This window comes from Neoarius graeffei, chromosome 26, assembly GCF_027579695.1.
Source record: "Neoarius graeffei isolate fNeoGra1 chromosome 26, fNeoGra1.pri, whole genome shotgun sequence".
Classification (NCBI taxonomy): domain Eukaryota; kingdom Metazoa; phylum Chordata; class Actinopteri; order Siluriformes; family Ariidae; genus Neoarius; species Neoarius graeffei.
The window spans coordinates 27650086-27669178 of NC_083594.1; the positions used below are offsets into that span (position 1 = coordinate 27650086).

The 19093-nt window shown below is 44.4% G+C and overlaps 1 protein-coding gene across 1 annotated transcript in view; it reads left to right on the forward strand.

Annotated features, from left to right (window-relative positions):
• LOC132874352 (acid-sensing ion channel 1B) overlaps positions 1 to 19093 on the forward strand; it is a 595724-nt gene that overhangs the window by 565800 nt on the left and 10831 nt on the right. Inside the window, exon 9 of the mRNA XM_060910471.1 lies at positions 7503 to 7604. Coding sequence (XP_060766454.1) covers positions 7503 to 7604 — 102 coding nt within the window. The remainder of the gene's footprint in view (positions 1 to 7502; positions 7605 to 19093) is intronic.

Here is a 19093-nt window from a genome sequence, read left to right on the forward strand (position 1 = left end):
ACCTCATCACATGTTACCTGCTGGTTCAACCTGCCTCCTCGCCGTTCACAGCTGACGCTCAACCACGCCCCCGCTGCCACAGGAACACTGTTTAAACTGTTTAAAAACAGACTGTCTTTGTATATGCATCTGTATACTAAGAAAACCAAGGAGAATACTGAGGGCGAAGTACAATGAAGTACAAAAGAGGCAACAGGTCATACATAACCAAAGTTTATTGAACACTATTGAACAGTGTTCAATAAACACTGTTTATTGAACAATATAAGTCACTATTGAACAGTGGGCAGACAAACCAAAGGCAGTGCACAGGCAGGATTGTGGTTCATGACTGAATAGAAACCAGAAGCAGCTGTTATTCAATCAGAAAATGGAGGCAGGAACAAGGCACATGGCAGCAGATAATCATCCAAATAGAAACTGTAAATGGGAAGAAAGCACTTGGCACTAGCTATCATCCTATCAGCAACCAAAAATGGGAACAAAGCACATGGTAACAGTTCTCATCCTATCAAAAGCGGGAGGGAGACATGGCAGCAGCTATTATATGAATCTGGAACCAGGAATGGCAGCAGTTATTGTCTAATAAGAAACTGGAGGCAGGAGCAAGATTCATGTCAGCAGGCAATCATCCAGTCAGAAACCGGAAATAGAAACAAAGCACATGGCAGTAGCTGGTCAACCAATCAGAACTTGGAAGTGAATACAAGGCACACAGAAGCAGTTATCATCAAATTAGAAACCAGACGCAGGAATAAAGGACATAGCAACAGGCAATCATCTCACCAGGAACTTGAAACAGGAACAAGGCACATGGCAAAAGACAATCATCCAATCAGAAGCTGGAAGTGGGAATAAATCACATGGGAATAGACTGCACATGTCATAGACCAAACATCCAGCACATGAAACAGGTTGTAACAGGGCCAGTCATTATAGAAATGCAATTCTTGTGTCACATAACATATATTTTAATTGGTGTGTACGTTTTTGTGTGTTGCTACAACAGTTTTGGGCCAAGTTATTATCTCATCTCGTCTCGTCTCGTCTTCTTCCGCTTATCCGGGACCGGGTCGTGGAGGCAGCAGTCTAAGCATGGAAGCCCAAACTTCCCTTTCCCCAGACACCTCGGCCAGCTCCTCGGGAAGAACACCGAGGCGTTCCCAGGCCAGCCGAGAGACATAGTCCCTCCAGCGTGTCCTGGGTCTTCCCCGGGGCCTCCTCCCAGGGGGACATGCCTGGAACACCTCCCCAGGGAGGCATCCAGGAGGCATCTGAAAAAGATGCCCGAGCCACCTCAGCTGATTCCTCTCGATGTGGAGGAGCAGCGGCTCTACTCCGAGCTCCTCCCGAGTGACTGTGCTTCTCACCCTATCTCTAAGGGAGTGCCCAGCCACCCTGCGAAGGAAACTCATTTCGGCCGCTTGTATCCGCGATCTTGTTCTTTCTGTCACTACCCAAAGCTCATGACTGTAGGTGAGAGTCGGAACGTAGATCGACCGGTAAATTGAGAGCTTCGCCTTTTGGCTCAGCTCCTTCTTCACCACGACGGACCGGTAAAGCGACCGCATCACTGCGGAGGCTGCACCGATCTGCCTGTCGATCTCACGCTCCATCCTTCCCTCACTCATGAACAAGATCCCGAGATACTGAAACTCCTCCACTTGAGGCAGGACTTCTCCACCATCCTGGAGAGGGCAAGCCACCCTTTTCCGGTCGAGAACCATGGCCTCGGACTTGGAGGTGCTGATTCTCATCCCAGCCGCTTCACACTCGACTGCAAACCGCCCCAGTGCATGCTGAAGGTCCTGGTTTGAAGAAGCCAACAGGACAACATCATCCACAAAAAGCAGAGATGAAATCCTGTGGTTCCCAAACAGGATTCCTTCCGGCCCCTGGCTGTGCCTAGAAATTCTGTCCATAAAAATTATGAACAGAACTGGTGACAAAGGGCAGCCCTGCCGGAGTCCAACATGCACTGGGAACAGGTCTGACTTACTGCCGGCAATGCGAACCAGACTCCTGCTCCGTTCGTACAGGGACCGGACAGCCCTTAGCAAAGAGCCCCGAACCCCATACTCCCGAAGCACCCCCCACAGAATACCACGGGGGACACGGTCGAATGCCTTCTCCAGATCCACAAAGCACATGTGGACTGGTTGGGCAAACTCCCATGAACCCTCGAGCACCCTATGAAGGGTATAGAGCTGGCCCAGTGTTCCGCGACCAGGACGAAAACCGCATTGTTCCTCCTGGATCCGAGGTTCGACTATTGGTCGAATTCTCCTCTCCAGTACCCTGGAGTAAACTTTCCCTGGGAGGCTGAGAAGTGTGATTCCCCTATAATTGGAGCACACTCTCCAGTCCCCTTTCTTAAAAAGAGGGACCACCACCCCAGTCTGCCACTCCAGAGGCACTGTCCCCGACCGCCACGCGATGTTGCAGAGGCATGTCAACCAAGACAGCCCCACAACATCCAGAGACTTGAGATACTCAGGGCGGATCTCATCCACCCCCGGTGCCTTGCCACCAAGGAGCTTGCAAACCACCTCAGTGACTTCAGCTTGGGTAATGGACGAGTCCACCTCTGAGTCATCAGCCTCAGTCTCCTCAGTGGAAGACATGACGGTGGGATTGAGGAGATCCTCAAAGTATTCCTTCCACCGCCCGACAATGTCCCCAGTCGAGGTCAACAGCTCCCCACCCACACTGTAAACAGTGTTGGCAGAGTACTGCTTCCCCCTCCTGAGGTGCCGGACGGTTTGCCAGAATTTCTTCAAGGCCGACCGATAGTCCTTCTCCATGGCCTCCCCGAACTCCTCCCAGTTCCGAGTTTTTGCCTCCGCGACTGCCCGAGCTGCAGCACGCCTGGCCTGCCGATACCCGTCAGCTGCCTCAGGAGTCCCGGAGGTCAACATGGCCCAATAGGACTCCTTCTTCAGCTTGACGGCATCCCTTACTTCCGGTGTCCACCACCGGGTTCGGGGATTGCCGCCACGACAGGCACCGGAGACCTTGCGGCCACAGCTCCGAACAGCTGTGTCCACAATGGAGGTAGAGAACATGGTCCACTCAGACTCAATGTCCCCCGCCTCCCTCAGAAGCTGGGAAAAGCTCTTCCAGAGGTGGGAGTTAAAGACCTCCCCAACAGAGTGCTTGGCCAGACGTTCCCAGCAGACCCTCACCATACGTTTGGGCCTGCCAGGTCTGTCCAGCTTCCTCCTCCGCCAGCAGATCCAACTCACCACCAGGTGGTGATCAGTTGACAGCTCAGCCCCTCTCTTCACCCGAGTGTCCAAGACATAGGGCCGGAGAGCAGATGAAATGACTACAAAGTCGATCATCGACCTCCGACCTAAGGTGTCCTGGTGCCACGTGCACTTATGGACACCCCTATGCTCGAACATGGTGTTCGTTATGGACAAACCGTGACTAGCACAGAAGTCCAATAACAAAACACCACTCGGGTTCAGATTGGGGAGGCCGTTCCTCCCAACCACGCCCCTCCAGGTGTCACTGTCGTCGCCCACGTGAGCATTGAAGTCCCCCAGTAGCACAATGGAGTCCCCAGTCTGAGCACCCCTCAGTACCTCTCCCAGGGACTCCAAGAAGGCCGGATACTCTATACTGCTATTTGGCCCGTAGGCACAAACAACAGCAAGAGCCCTCTCCCCAATCCGAAGGCGCAGAGACGCGACCCTCTCGTTCACTGGGGTAAACTCCAACACATGGCGGCTGAGCTGGGGAGCTATAAGCAAGCCCACACCAGCCCGCCGCCGCTCACCACGGGTGACTCCAGAGAAGTGGAAAGTCCAGCCCCTCTCGAGGAGCTGGGTTCCAGAGCCCAAGCTGTGCGTGGAGGTGAGCCCGACTATCTCTAGCCGGTACCTCTCAACCTCCCGCACAAGCTCAGGCTCTTTCCCCCCCAGCAAAGTGACATTCCATGTCCCAACAGCCAGCCGCTGTGTCCGGGGATCAGGTCGTCGAGGCCCCTGCCTTCGACTGCCACCCAGTCCACACTGCACCAATCCCCTACTGCTACCTCTGTGGGTGGTGAACCCACAGGAGGTCGGGCCCACGTCACCTCTTCGGGCTGAGCCCATCCGGGCCCCATGGGCAAAGGCCCGGCCACCAAGCGCTCGCATACGAGCCCCAACCCCGGGCCTGGCTCCAGGGTGGGGCCTCGGCTGCGTCATACCGGGCGACGTCACGGTCCTTGCTTTTTTCTCCATAGGGGTTTTTGGTGAACTGCTCTTGGTCTGGCCTGTCACCTAGGACCTGTCTGCCTTGGGAAACCCTGACAGGTGCATAATGCCCCCGACAACATAGCTCCTAGGATCATTCAAGCACACAAACCCCTCCACCACAATAAGGTGGCAGTTCTAGGAGGGGCAAGTTATTATTATGCAGTTTATTCAAGTTCAGAATGCATACAAATACTGTCCCATAAGGCAACCAGCGTAACCTATGGGACTAAATCAACTTTACAATCTAAAATGCTTCAAAATATTTTTTTTAAACCTAACCTGTAGATAATGGATGGATGGACCCTAACCTATTTACAATAAATCATAAAGAAAGAAATCTAAATATTGCATCTCAAAAAGAAAAGAAAGAAAAACAATATCTTTGACTCCCTATGTACATGCTTATCTCAATACCATCTTACTGACTAGATTATGACACAATCTTAAAAGTCCTAACAGTGTTCATTGTGCTTGGTGGGACTATATCAACTTTGCAATCTAAATGCCTCAAAATCTAAATAAAACTAACCTATTTACTATAAATCATCAAAAATAAAAATCTAAATATTGCATCTCAAAAAGAAAAGTAAAAAAAAAACACCAATATATAGTGATTGTGAGTTCATGTAGTTTCTCAGTATATTATTATTATTATTATTATTATTGTTGTTGTTGTTGTTGTAAGATGATATCCAGTTAAAAGACAAAACCATTTTCTGTCATTTTCTGCATTGTCAGCCCTGGACACATTTTATCATCAGTATCTTAGTTAGCATACAGTCTGTTAAAGCATAAGCGGATGTTGTTCTCCTGGCCAGTGCGAAAATGATTTATTGTCTGTGGTTTTCTAGAAAGCCTAGTAGCACAAATATTTCAGAGGCTGTTAGCTCAGCTCTGCCAACCCAAACTCAAAAGTCAAAAAGTTGCATTTATGGCCCTTTTCCACTACCCTTTTTCAGCTCACTTCAGCTCGCTTCAGCTCACTTCAGCCCGACACGGCTCGCGTTTCGACTACCAAAAACCAGCACGACTCAGCTCGTTTCAGCCCTGCTTAGCCCCCAAAACTCGCACCGTTTTGGAGTGGGGCTGAAGCGAGCCAAAGCGAGCCGACTGAGGTTGGGGGCGTGAGCAGACACTCCCCTGTGCACTGAATGGTGAGGAGGAGTGTCCTCACATGCCCACACACGCCCCGCGAGCGCGCTGGGATCTGTAAACACCGCAAACCCGGAAGAAGAAGAATTATGAATTACGAGAATTTCTGAAGCCTTATGCGCCTCGCCTCATCTATACACTCTTGCCAGTATCTGTTGGCGTTGTCGGTGACAACAAGCCACAGCACCAAGACCAGCAACACTAACGACTCCATGTCCTCCATGTTTATTGTTTACTATCCGGGTCGTGAGACTACCGCTTAAAAGATCACTGAATCAGTGACATACAGAGCATCGTGGACGAGTTCGCGGAGCGCAAGGCTCGTCGTATGCCCTTCAAATAATGCGCGCAGTAGGCTATTGATGTTTTATTATGAGCCATGTACAGTATCCTAATGTTTTTTTGTTTCTGAGTTACATGTTCGTTTGAAGGACTTGATGTACTAAATAACATAGTTGCACCCGGTAGTGTTGAAATTGGTAAACACCGCAGTTGCGGACATTTTGTAGCCTAAAATGATGTTATGATAAGCTTTAATAAAGGGCCCGGTCATTTGCCCCGCCCCCGGCCCGGCTCTGACTTGTTCCGCCACTGTCACTGATGTCACTGTTTGCGCTGCTTAACGACATCACATGACGTCCACCCACTTTCGCTAACTCCACCCAATGTGTCCACCCACTTCCAGCCAGCACAGTTCAGCGCGGTTGTAGTCGAAATGCAACTCCAACAGCCCCGCTCAGCTCGACTCAGCTCGACTCGGCACGGCACGGCTCAGCCGCGTTTGTAGTGGAAAAGCGGCATTACTGGTAGATAACGACAACACTGGTGACAAGGGCAGGACTAATAAAAATGAAGAGTCAGTGGAGGGTTGTTGTTTTTTCACAGTGCCACATGGACACAGATGAACTCTGCAGCCGTGTGATTTATAACAAGTTGTCCATGTCCACCAGGCTACAATTATAGAGACACTGCTGACACAACAGTACAGAGACACTGCTATCTCACAGCACACAGACACTGGTGCAAGTAAAGACAAGCTAAATAAGAGCCATTAGCAATTATTACTATTACTGTGCTTTAACATTAGGTTCAGTTTGAAGAACAACAACTTTATTCATCACACGCTTGTGAAATTCCTCTCAGCATTTAACCCTCAGCATTACCAGAGTTTCCATGTGGCATACTAGAGCTGCTGTTTGGCATACCATGGCTGCTGTTTGGCATATCAGAATGGCCATTTTCTATACTAGAGCTAGCATTTGATGTACCAGAGCTGATCTTAATATACCAAAGCTACTGTTTGTTGTACCTGAACTGTTGTCAGGCTTACTTGGAGCAGCTTTTGTTGTATCAAAGCTGCTGTTTGGCAGACTGAAGCTCCCATTTGGCATACCAGAACTGCTGAGTGGTGTACCAGAGTTGCTGTTTGGCAAACTTTAGTTGGGTTTTGGTGTACCCGAGCTGCTGTTTGGCTTATCAGAGCGGGGTTATGGTGTACCAGAGCTGGCATTTTGGCACACTAGAGCCATATCCTAACATGTGGCATACCGGAGCTGATATTTGACATACCAGAATTTGGCATACCATAGCAGCCTTATGGCATATTAGAGCTGCTGTTTGGTATATAAAGTCACCAAAGCTGGTGCAATGCCTTTCAAAGCTGCTCACTGATATGTGTCAGATGGCATTTGGCATACTCAAGCTAGCATTTGCCATTCAGAAGCTGGGATCAAGCATAGTGAAACTGACATTCAAACCTGGCATTTACATTCTGAAGTTGGTGTTTGACATTCAAAGCTCATGTTTAGCATTTCAATGTTGGTGTTGGTCGTTGTGAAGCTAGAGTTTAGCATCCTGAAGCTCACATATCCTACAATAAAAATTTCTGTGTCAGAACTAGCCAGAGTGTATGTATGTATGTATGTATGTATGTATGTATGTATGTATGTATGTATGATACAGTATCTATAGCTGATGCGAGTATCCAAAGAAGCATGTATTCTTTGTTTTCAGTTAATTCTTAACAGAAGGTAAGTGACATTGTTGACATGAAGAAAGTGGCATGTCCTAAAGTGCAAACCCTCCATGTGCCCTCTTTAACAGGTGATCAAGTACAAGCTGTGCCGTTGCAGGAAGAAGAACCACAAACGCAGCAACAACAATGACCGAGGAGCCGTGCTGAGCCTGGACAACGTGCAGTGCCACGTCAGTAACTAAAAACAAGTGAACACTAAGGCATAGAGAGGAGAGTGAGAGAGAAATAGGCGAATGGGGGATAAGACAGATGACAGAATAACTGATTAATCTCAAATATAAGGTGAAAACGTGCCTAAATTTTAACATAACATTTTTGTACTCCTGATGCACTGCCCAAATCTGGTTTCTTTGGCCATGATGAAATTAATCTCAAGGCTGAGAGGAAACTGCAAGAACAAATAAAACTGTATAAAATAGAAACTTTTCCCATTCTATCAAATTACTTAAATATGGCGCAAGTATATATACTGAATTCTACTAAAAGTGAACCTCGTTAAAAAGAAAAACAATTTAGGGCAAAAAGTTCTGGTAAACAAATATATTTTGGCAACTAAGGAAAACTATACATAGCTGTAAGGCTACATCTTTTAAACTGTTGCTGTAATCTGATTTGACTTGAAGCAAAGCTTGAAATGACTGAGGATAGTGATGAAATATGTACACACACACACACACACACACACACACACACACACACACACACACAAAAGGAGAGAGAGCATAAGCAGCTGCAGCATGTCAGGGTTGTTGACTGGGTGATATGTTACAGCTCAGTGATTTTAAAGAGGTCCGTTTGAGCTTTAATTGCAGGTTAAGCGGAGTATGAACTAGTCAATGTGATGCTGTCTTTTCTCTTGTCCTCTCCTCTCTTCTGTTCCTCTTGACTCTATCCTTGTCAGCTCTTATCTTCTAATTTGTTCTCTCTCTCTCTCTCTCTCTCACCATAAAACATAAATCGCTTTGGTCATTTGGGCTACACGCCATCTCCTCTTCTGCTTTATTCCTATTTCTTGCCTTTCCACCCCTCATTTATTCAATAAGTTACTCAGTACAATTAGATTTATCAATATGACCTTCCTAGTGTTGAAGAACATTTTATTCTAACAGTATATATTTGAAAGACACCCAAAAACTACATTAGTATATTTACTATAGGCAGTATATATATATATATATATATATATATATATATATATATATATATATATATATATATATATATAAAAGAACACTTTATTAGGAACAGCTGTACACCTGCTGATTGATGCACCAGTGCAATGCTGATACAGGTCAAGAGCTTCAGTTAATGTTCATGGTGAAAATGGGGGGTATTTAATTCAGGGGGATTCTCCAAAATTGATTTCAGTGACTTTGGTCATGGCATGGATGTTGGTATCAGACGGACTGGTTTGAGTGTTTCAGAGGAGAATGGCCAAACTGGTTCAAGTTGACCAGAAGTTTGGTGAGCAGAAAAGCATCTCAGAATGTACGACATGTCGAGCCTTGAGGCAGATAGCTACAACAGAATAAGGCACATCGGGTTCTACAGGAATCTGAGGCTAGACTGGGTATAGACTCACTGCAGCTGGGCAATTGGAGACCAGGTGATGTTTTCGCAATCTTCAGCTGCCCAGTTGCGGCCCACTGTAGCCTCAGGTTCCTGGTGAATAATGTATGAAAATAATAATCTACAATAACCCCTTCAGACATAATGTACACATGAAGTTCCATAACATTAAATTCCATAGCATTTTTCCTTGTGTCCAAAGGGGATAATATGACTTCCATAACATACCCGACAGACAGCACAAGTCAAAAGCTTGCATATCTTTTTCCCCAAAATTTTATGTTATAAATAAAGACAGCAAGACTATAAAATAACATGAAAATTTGCAATGCAAAAAAAAAAACTAAAATTTTGTGAAAAATTATCTTTTATTCTTTGCAGTAGCTTGATAAAGCTTTCCATGCCCTTGATATTCTTTCAGGAGCTTCATGATAAAACCTATCAGCTGCTTTTCCTCATTATAAATTTCAAAAATACGTTTTAGATTTAAATTGTAGTAATACAGGCATTAATGTCACTATATTTGTTTTGTATGCAAACTGCGTTCATTTCTCAGAGTGACATATGCAATTAAATATTTTCACATTGCCTCTGTGATAAGACTCTTGTGTGCATATGGCTATGAAAAAAAGGGTTTTTTTTTCCCAATATACACAATGTTTCTGTCATAACTGGTTGGGAATTTATTCATGAAACACCACAATTATGACATCGTGGCATTGCAATTAAAGAAAGAGGCTTTATATTTATAGCTGTCATTGTAATAGCCTATTTAATCAGCCTGCAGGATTATGCTCTCTTTTGATTGTTTTTTTTTTTACTAATGGGCTCCCAGTGAGATAAAGTATGGAGATAAAGTGATAATGACTCAACTTACTACTTCCTCCATTTTTAAAGCATGTATTATTCCCTGATTGCTGGAAGTATTTTGACATTTGTGGCATACTGCTGATTTCCAGGAATTTCATCGGGTGAAACGAGAAAAATACCAACATGCCAGTGCTCAAAAGAATTAAAATACCTCCAAATAGAGCTTCAGAAACACATTACAAAAAAAGAAATAAATTCTTTAAGATTATTAATTAGGTGTCCAAACTTTTTACTATTACTATACAAGAGACATTTCCAGTTCAAAGGACTGATCACAAAACCCCCCACAGTCTGGGGCTTGTGAGTGGTGCAACAGAAAAGCGTTTGCCCTGTCATCTAGAGGTTGCCAGTCCAATGATGCCACATTATCCGATTGATGCCATATCCATCCCTGGCCAGGAGCCTAAGAGAGCAAATTTGGCCATGCTCTCAGGGAGGGAGGGGCGGCGTACTCTCTCCATACTCTATTGCAGTAACACGACCCAATCATCTGTGAGCTCGTGTATGGGCAGTGTGTTGCTCTGAGTGTATTATGCCACTGCTGACGCTGATGAGCAGCAGTTTGTGCCTTCTTGTGCAGGTTTCACTGGAGTACAAGCATCCTTTGGTTGGAGGAAGCACATGATAGCCTTTGCCCTGCCTGGTTGGTTGATGTCGTGTGATGGGGAGAACTGTCTGATGGGTAGGAATTGGCTGTGATTAAATTAGGCAAAAAATTGGGGAAAATTTAATTAATAAATAAATACATTAATAAATAAATTGAAAGCTCCCAAAGCCCACAATGGAACTAAATTTGCCCAAAAGACACAATATTCATTAACCTGATTTCAGTACAGTAGCATTAAAATATGTAGGATTTGATATGACAGGTAAGGTTTTCATTAGCCTGTCTGACTTGAACTGAATGGGTGTAATCCAAACCTCAATAACTGAAAAACCAAATCGGCCTTGAAATAATGTCAGCTTCGGTGATGAAAAGCAAAATAAAGGCTCTGTTTGTTCCTAAATAAATTCCCTAATAGCTGATTATGTTCAGACCAGTGTGTAAAATTATTTTCACAGCTAACGAAGTCCCTGACTGCAAAAGTTTTGATACTCTCTTCAAGTCAAGTCAAGTCAACTTCTCATCTCATTATCTCTAGCCGCTTTATCCTTCTACAGGGTCGCAGGCATGCTGGAGCCTATCCCAGCTGACTACGGGCGAGAGGCGGGTTACACCCTGGACAAGTCACCAGGTCATCACAGGGCTGACACATAGACACAGACAACCATTCACACTCACATTCACACCTACAGTCAATTTTAGAGTCACTAGTTAACCTAACCTGCATGTCTTTGGACTGTGGGGGAAACCGGAGCACCCAGAGGAAACCCACACGGACACAGGGAGAACATGCAAACTCCGCACAGAAAGGCCCTCGCCGGCCACGGGGCTCGAACCCAGACCTTCTTGCTGTGAGGCAACAGCGCTAACCACTACACCACCGTGCCACCCAAGTCAACTTTATTGTCAAATATGCTATACATGCTCGACATACAGCACAGATGAAATTTCAGTCCTCTCTGACCCACGATGCAAACAGGCAATGCAATAAATAAAAATAGAATAACTGAAATAAACAATATAAACAGTATAAACACTCTAGATAAGAAATAGGCATAGACTAAACACTCACAGGTGTGTATACACACACACACAAAGAAAACATTTTATATTTATATACAACCCCAATTCCAAAAAAGTTGGGACAAAGTACAAATTGTAAATAAAAACGGAATGCAATGACGTGGAAGTTCCAAAATTCCATATTTCATTCAGAATAGAACATAGATGACATATAAAATGTTTAAACTGAGAAAATGTATCATTTAAAGAGAAAAATTAGGTGATTTTAAATTTCATGACAACAACACATCTCAAAAAATTTGGGACAAGGCCATGTCCCACTGTGAGACATCCCCTTTTCTCTTTACAACAGTCTGTAAATGTCTGGGGACTGAGGAGACAAGTTGCTCAAGTTTAGGGATAGGCACTCTTGTCTAATGTAGGATTCTAGTTGCTCAACCGTCTTGGGTCTTTTTTGTCGTATCTTCCGTTTTATGATGCGCCAAATGTTTTCTATGGGTGAAAGATCTGGACTGCAGGCTGGCCAGTTCAGTACCCGGACCCTTCTTCTACGCAGCCATGATGCTGTAATTGATGCAGTATGTGGTTTGGCATTGTCATGTTGGAAAATGCAAGGTCTTCCCTGAAAGAGACATCGTCTGGATGGGAGCATATGTTGCTCTAGAACCTGGATATACCTTTCAGCATTGATGGTGTCTTTCCAGATGTGTAAGCTGCCCATGCCACACACACTAATGCAACCCCATACCATCAGAGATGCAGGCTTCTGAACTGAGCGCTGATAACAACTTGGGTCGTCCTTTTCCTCTTTAGTCCGAATGACACGGCGTCCCTGATTTCCATAAAGAACTTCAAATTTTGATTCATCTGACCACAGAACAGTTTTCCACTTTGCCACAGTCCATTTAAAATGAGCCTTGGCTCAGAGAAGATGTCTGCGCTTCTGGATCATGTTTAGATATGGCTTCTTCTTTGAACTATAGAGTTTTAGCTGGCAACAGCGGATGGCAAGGTGAATTGTATTCACAGATAATGTTCTCTGGAAATATTCCTGAGCCCATTTTGTGATTTCCAATACAGAAGCATGCCTGTATGTGATGCAGTGCCGTCTAAAGGCCCGAAGATCACGGGCACCCAGTATGGTTTTCCGACCTTGACCCTTACACACAGAGATTCTTCCAGATTCTCTGAATCTTTTGATGATATTATGCACTGTAGATGATGATATGTTCAAACTCTTTGCAATTTTACACTGTCAAACTCCTTTCTGATATTGCTCCACTATTTGTCGGCACAGAATTAGGGGGATTGGTAATCCTCTTCCCAGCTTTACTTCTGAGAGCTGCTGCCACTCCAAGAAGCTCTTTTTATACCCAGTCATGTGAATGACCTATTGCCAATTGACCTAATGAGTTGCAATTTGGTCCTCCAGCTGTTCCTTTTTTTTGTACCTTTAACTTTTCCAGCCTCTTATTGCCCCTGTCCCAACTTTTTTGAGATGTGTTGCTGTCATGAAATTTCAAATGAGCCAATATTTGGCATGAAATTTCAAAATGTCTCACTTTCAACATTTGATATGTTGTTTATGTTCTATTGTGAATACATCAGTTTTTGAGATTTGTAAATTATTGCATTCCGTTTTTATTTACAATTTGTACTTTGTCCCAACTTTTTGGGAATCAGGGTTGTATGTATAGTCCGGTTCCTTATTATCAAATTTTGACTTTAGTGGGAAGTTTTTGGGGATTATGTAAATTATACATTTTTGGAAAGGTTATTATATAAGGAGTCAGAAAATCAATGTTGGCATTTTTTCAGATGCCTCTGTGGCGGCCATATTGAACTTTTAAAAATGGCCGCCTTAAAAGTTTAATTTGTGATATCTCGGCTTCTGAAAAAGCTAGAATGTTGATTTTAACTGCTAAACCCACATTTTCAGGGTCAGGGAATCAAATGGTGCAAGGTACACTTCACCATATTAACCATTTAATGCATGAATAGGTAAAAAAATGACACTGTGTGGTTCTTTTCTTGCAATATCTTTGTGATGAAAAGATGAAAGATGAAAAGATTTCATATTCCAACTTTCCTTCAAAAAATTAAGTTTTTTTTTAAATCACTCATTTAATATTCATTGGGGGAATGACTACAAAGTCATGCACATTGCAAGCCTATTGGAATGGTTGCTGAGAGTAATCCACACATAAAGTAGTTCCTGTTGAAAGATTTTGTTTACAGTGATGTTTTGAGCTGCTCTTCATCAGGCTTGCTATAGCCTATAAGAAGTGTCATCAAGAGCATTGTTTTACAGAGGAACACATGCACAGTAAGTATGTTAATTTTACCTTTGAAAATATGTTATACATTTCAACAACATATTTATACATATAGGCTATGGCTACAGCTAACTAAGCAAGCTAATATTACTGTATGATGTGTCATTTGCTCTTCAGACTCCTGATATCCTGATATAGTTGTTGTGAAATACACAATATATAACATATTTCAGTACATTAGCTGTATCATTTCTCAAGAATATGTTTAAAGAGCATCTGGTGCATGCATAGTAAGTAGCCTATTATCTTAACTTTAGCTCAGAGTGTTATATTTCAACAACATATACATTTATGACTGCTGCTAACAGGTCACTAAGATTACTGTACAGTAGACTATGTGTCATTGTCATACAGTTTATTTTTTTCTGTACAAATTGGCCTATGATATAGTTAAAAACTAGGCTACTGAATGTAGCCAACATTCACAATTATTATGTTGAGAGCATGTGTTATCATGTATCATCAAATTGTCTTTTTGTAGTTAGATAATAAGGCTAGCTTGATAATATTTTATGTCTTTGCAGGTGCTAGGCATGAGTGACAAGTCTCAAGATGCACTATGTCAAGATGAGGAAACCATTAACTGGTTGCAATGCATTTTATGCCAGTCTGGTGATAAAAAAGAAAGGAGTCCTGATTCAAAACCCTAGATTAGCATCCTATGGGCACATTCTTGAGGTGGTTCAAGAGAGGGCCAGTTTGAACGATGGGGCATATGTCCAAGTACAAAGGCGACTGCAGAACTGCACACCAGAAACATTGCGCACAGAGAGGGTAGTCTGGCATCGCTCCTGTTACTCAAGTGCAACTAACAAGACTGAAATACAACGTGCAAGAGACCACAACGCACATGCTTTAGCTACAGGACACTACAATGCCATGCAGCTTGGACGGCGCAGAAGCACAGAAACAGCTGAACCAGACCCCTCAATATCTGGTTCTCCATTGCCATTCACACGATCCCATACAAATCCACTGGATAAGGCAGAGTGCATCTTCTGCCAAAAGGACGATGGCCAGCCACTGTACCAGATCAGGACTGAAAATGCTGGTAAAGATCTTAAAGATGCTGTGGAACGGTCCCATAATGATGCACTGAAAACAAGGCTGAACACCTGCATTTCACCTGGTGATGCACATGCAATTGATGTGAAATACTATAAATCTTGCTGGAGACTAAATGTGTTCCATGTTCTTCGAGAAATGAAAAACACTAGTGAAACTGCCAAAGAATCTTTTCTACAAAGGTCAAGCCTTCTTGAGCTAATCAACCTCATTGATGTGGAAACGCAAAACAAAGCATACCTTAATATGGATGACATTGAAACCACTTATCTCAATTTGATTGGTACAGAAGGCTTGATAACTCACATACCTACATTCAGCAGAAAATGGCTGAAAGAAAGAATCCTCACTGATTTGCCTCACCTGGTGTCTGTTCATCCAAACAAAAAAAAGCCAGCAGTCCTTTATTCCCCAGATGCTTGTGAAAAGGACATGGTCAATACCACAATGGCAACTGGCAAGGAGGAGGAGAACATCATGAAGACAATCTACAAAGCAGCACAGATAATAAGGAAAAGCATTGCAACCTTTACCAAGTCCAAGGAGAGAAATGTAATGAAGGTATCTAGTGATGTTGATGATGTTCCAGCTGAACTACACACCTTAATACATTGGATAATGGTTGGGCCAGCTGAAAAGCTGCAGACTGAAAAGAGAACCAGAGTTATTGATCGAGCAACACTGACGGTGAGCCAGAATATCATGTATGGGTTCAAATCCTGTGCACAAATAAAGCACATGCCAAACAGTGAATCAGCATCATTCAGGTCACTCCGTGCACGAGAGAACCCACAGGTTGTGGGACTAGCACTGACTGTCCACCATGACACACGCAACAAGAAGCTGACGAATCTTCTGTGTGCTCACGGCTACTCTGTTTCACATCGCCGTGCCCTTTTAATGGAAACTGCTTTGGCCAATGCTGTGATAGAAAACATTAAAGCACACCAAGGCCTCTATGTACCACCATTCCTGAAGAGGGAGACCTTTGTCTTTTTTGCAGTAGATAACACAGACTTTGCAGAGGACACTCCTGATGGAAAAGGAACCACTCACGGAACAATCACTGCAGTCTACCAGAAGGATGATCCTTCGAAAGAACCTGTTGCAGAACCTCTGGTCATAGGTGATGCACAGAGTCTATCAGTCACTCCCTACTATGTAGAGATGCTTCACTGTGACAAGCCAAAACCACAGCATACCAAGAGGTCAGAACAGTTTACCATCAACCAGGGGATCTCAGAATCCTATCAGCTTACACAGCTTGGATGGGTTTTTGCAACTGCTTTATCAAGAATGAAAGCAAAAGACACCCCCAGCAACATTCCAGGCTGGGCAGGTTACAACTCATTGTTGTCTGAAAGTCTTCCTTTGACACAGGTTGGGGCTTTGCCACTACTCCCAGAGGTGGCACACAAGTGGTCCACTCTGCTGACTGTAATCATGCAAGCAAATCAGCTGAGGAAATTGGCAGTTGGGGAAAATCACCCCACAGTCATTACCTTTGACATGGCCCTGTACGAGAAAGTGGTGAAACTCCTAGATGCCAGACCTGACTTGAAAGAAGTGGTTGTTCCCAGACTGGGTGAATTGCATGCTGTCATGGCAGCCCTCAGAGCCCTTGGTGCCTCCATGGAGAACTCAGGCATAGATGATGCCTGGGTGGAAGCTGATGTGTATGGTCCTGCCATGACAAGGCAGATACTGAAATGCACACACTATAAGCGATCTCTCCATGCCCATATCTACTCATATGTAGCACTCTTTGAAATGGCTCTGGAAGAGTTCTTCAAGGACAACCCACAACTGCAAGATGTGTGCCTGAAGGCGACAGAGGGAGTAGAAGCTGCCTGTTCTGTAGGGAAAGACACAAAGGCTGAATCCGTGAAGCAAGCAAACAGCACTCTCCTGGAAGTGCTGACTACTGCTGAGATCAACACAGCATTCCAGAAATGGAAGGAACAGAAATCCCAGAATGCAGTGTTCAAGGCCATGATGAATTACATACATTGTGTGGAAACAATCCTGTCCTTTATAGTGGCAACTCGGAATGCTGACCTGGAACTCCATCTACAAGCTGGAGAAGCACTGAGCAAGCTGTTCTTTGCCATGGACCGCATCAAGTACAAGCGACTCTGGCCAAGATATATCGCAGACATGCATGACTTGAGAACCAATCACCCTCAGACATGGGAGGAACTACGAGCAGGCAATATATCAGTCACCAAGAGCGCCATTCCCTTTGTGTCTGTTGGAGCAGACCATGCATGCGAACACCTGAACAAACTAATGAAGATTAGCTCTGGGATCATTGGCATCTCCAACAATGCCAATGCCAGACAGAGATTTTTCATGGTTGCCCCAGAACTTTCTCATCTATCAAAAGAGTTTAAGAGTCAGTTTGATATGGAAGCTGACAGAACAACAGAGCATCATGAGCTTGGGCCAAGTGCAGTCAAGAGGGCACATGACACAATTGACAAGATCAAGGCTGCCATTCTCAGCCATGGAAACCCCTTTACCACTGAAGGTGACAACCTGCACAATGTGATCACGCAAGCCTGCATCCCAGATGAGTATGTACAACAGATTTTGAATGCTGATGTCACTGGCCAAAAGTTGTATGAAGACTATGTGTCAAAGTGTATCAATGGAGATGTCAGCCTCTGGGCCCCTGTGAAGAAAGAGAACAACAAGATGTTCCTGTCTGGGAACAAGAAGATTGCAGTGAAACTCAGAGACAATACTGTGGATTTGAAGGAGACCAAGGACCTGTTTGCAAGGCTGATGGTACTTGCCAGATCAAACCGTGACATTGACTACAAAGAGGCCATAGGAAACTATGAATTCACTCTGACACCAAGGGCATTGTTCGCTCCTGATGGAACAATTCTGCCCTGCCATGACAAGTCAAAGTTAATCCATCTACTTGAGAAGCTGACAAAAGAAGATAAGCCCACAGAAGTTGAAAGTTCTACTCACCAAGATGCAGTGGATACAGGAACTCCAGACCTTACATCTAGTGATCAGCCAAGTCGGAAGATAGCACTGGTGGATGGTATGGTGCTTGTGCAGAAGCTGAGCAAAAAACCAGCAACTGTATTGACAGTCAAGGATCTGAGTGTCTGCTTCAATGACAGACTGATGCAACTAACAAGAGATTATGATGAAATCATCCTCATCTTTGACACATATAGGGCAGATTCTCTGAAGAATGCAACTAGAAATAAAAGAAGACAAGGAAAATCGTCTATTCAGTATCAAGTCAGAGATGACACCAATATCAAACACATCCCACTGAGCAGATTCCTCTCCCATGACAAGACTAAGAGTGATCTGACTGAATATCTTGCTAACAAAACTCTGGAGTACAACAAGAGATCCTCCAAGCTGATCATCACATCTGCTTCTGGGATCACTAGGAGCAATCAAGACCTTGTCTTTGAGGAAAACAACCACGAAGAAGCAGACACACTGCTGATCCACCAGGCTGTTCTGGCTTCACAGAGAAACCCACATGATGCACAGTTGGTGTTTTTCTCACCAGATACAGATGTTTTAGTGCTAGTCACAGCAAACTATGATCTCCTGTTGAAAAACACATCCATTTCTATGGCCTCTGGTGTTGTGCAGATCGAACCACTGTGGCGAGCTCTAGGCAAAGAAAGAGCAAAGGCTTTGCCAGCCTTTCATGCATTTACTGGGGCAGACAACACAGGAAGGTTCTCCCGCATAGGTAAGGCGACCTGGCTGCAGGTTTTCCTCAAAGCAGATGAATATACTGTCAAAGCTCTGCAGATGCTTTTGGATGAAGCAGATGTGACAGAAGGAATGGTGTCAACCCTGGAATACTTTACATGTGCAGCTTACTCACCCAAGGGGATCAACATCAAGGCAATCCCTCAACTGCGATGGCATCTCTTCTGCAAACATAGGGCAGAGAGTGACAAGCTCCCTCCAACACTTGGAGCTCCGAAGCAGCACATCTTGAGAGTCCATGTCCAAACAAGAGTATGGGCACAGGCAGCCATTGCTCTGCAGGATCCACAGCTGGATCCTCTGCAAAATGGATACTTTAAAGACTCGGATGGCATGCTCAAGCCAGTGACCACAGAGGTCCTCCCAGCCCCAAAGGCCATCCTTGAGTTGGTTCAATGCAAGTGCAAATCAGATTGCTCTTCTGGGAGGTGCT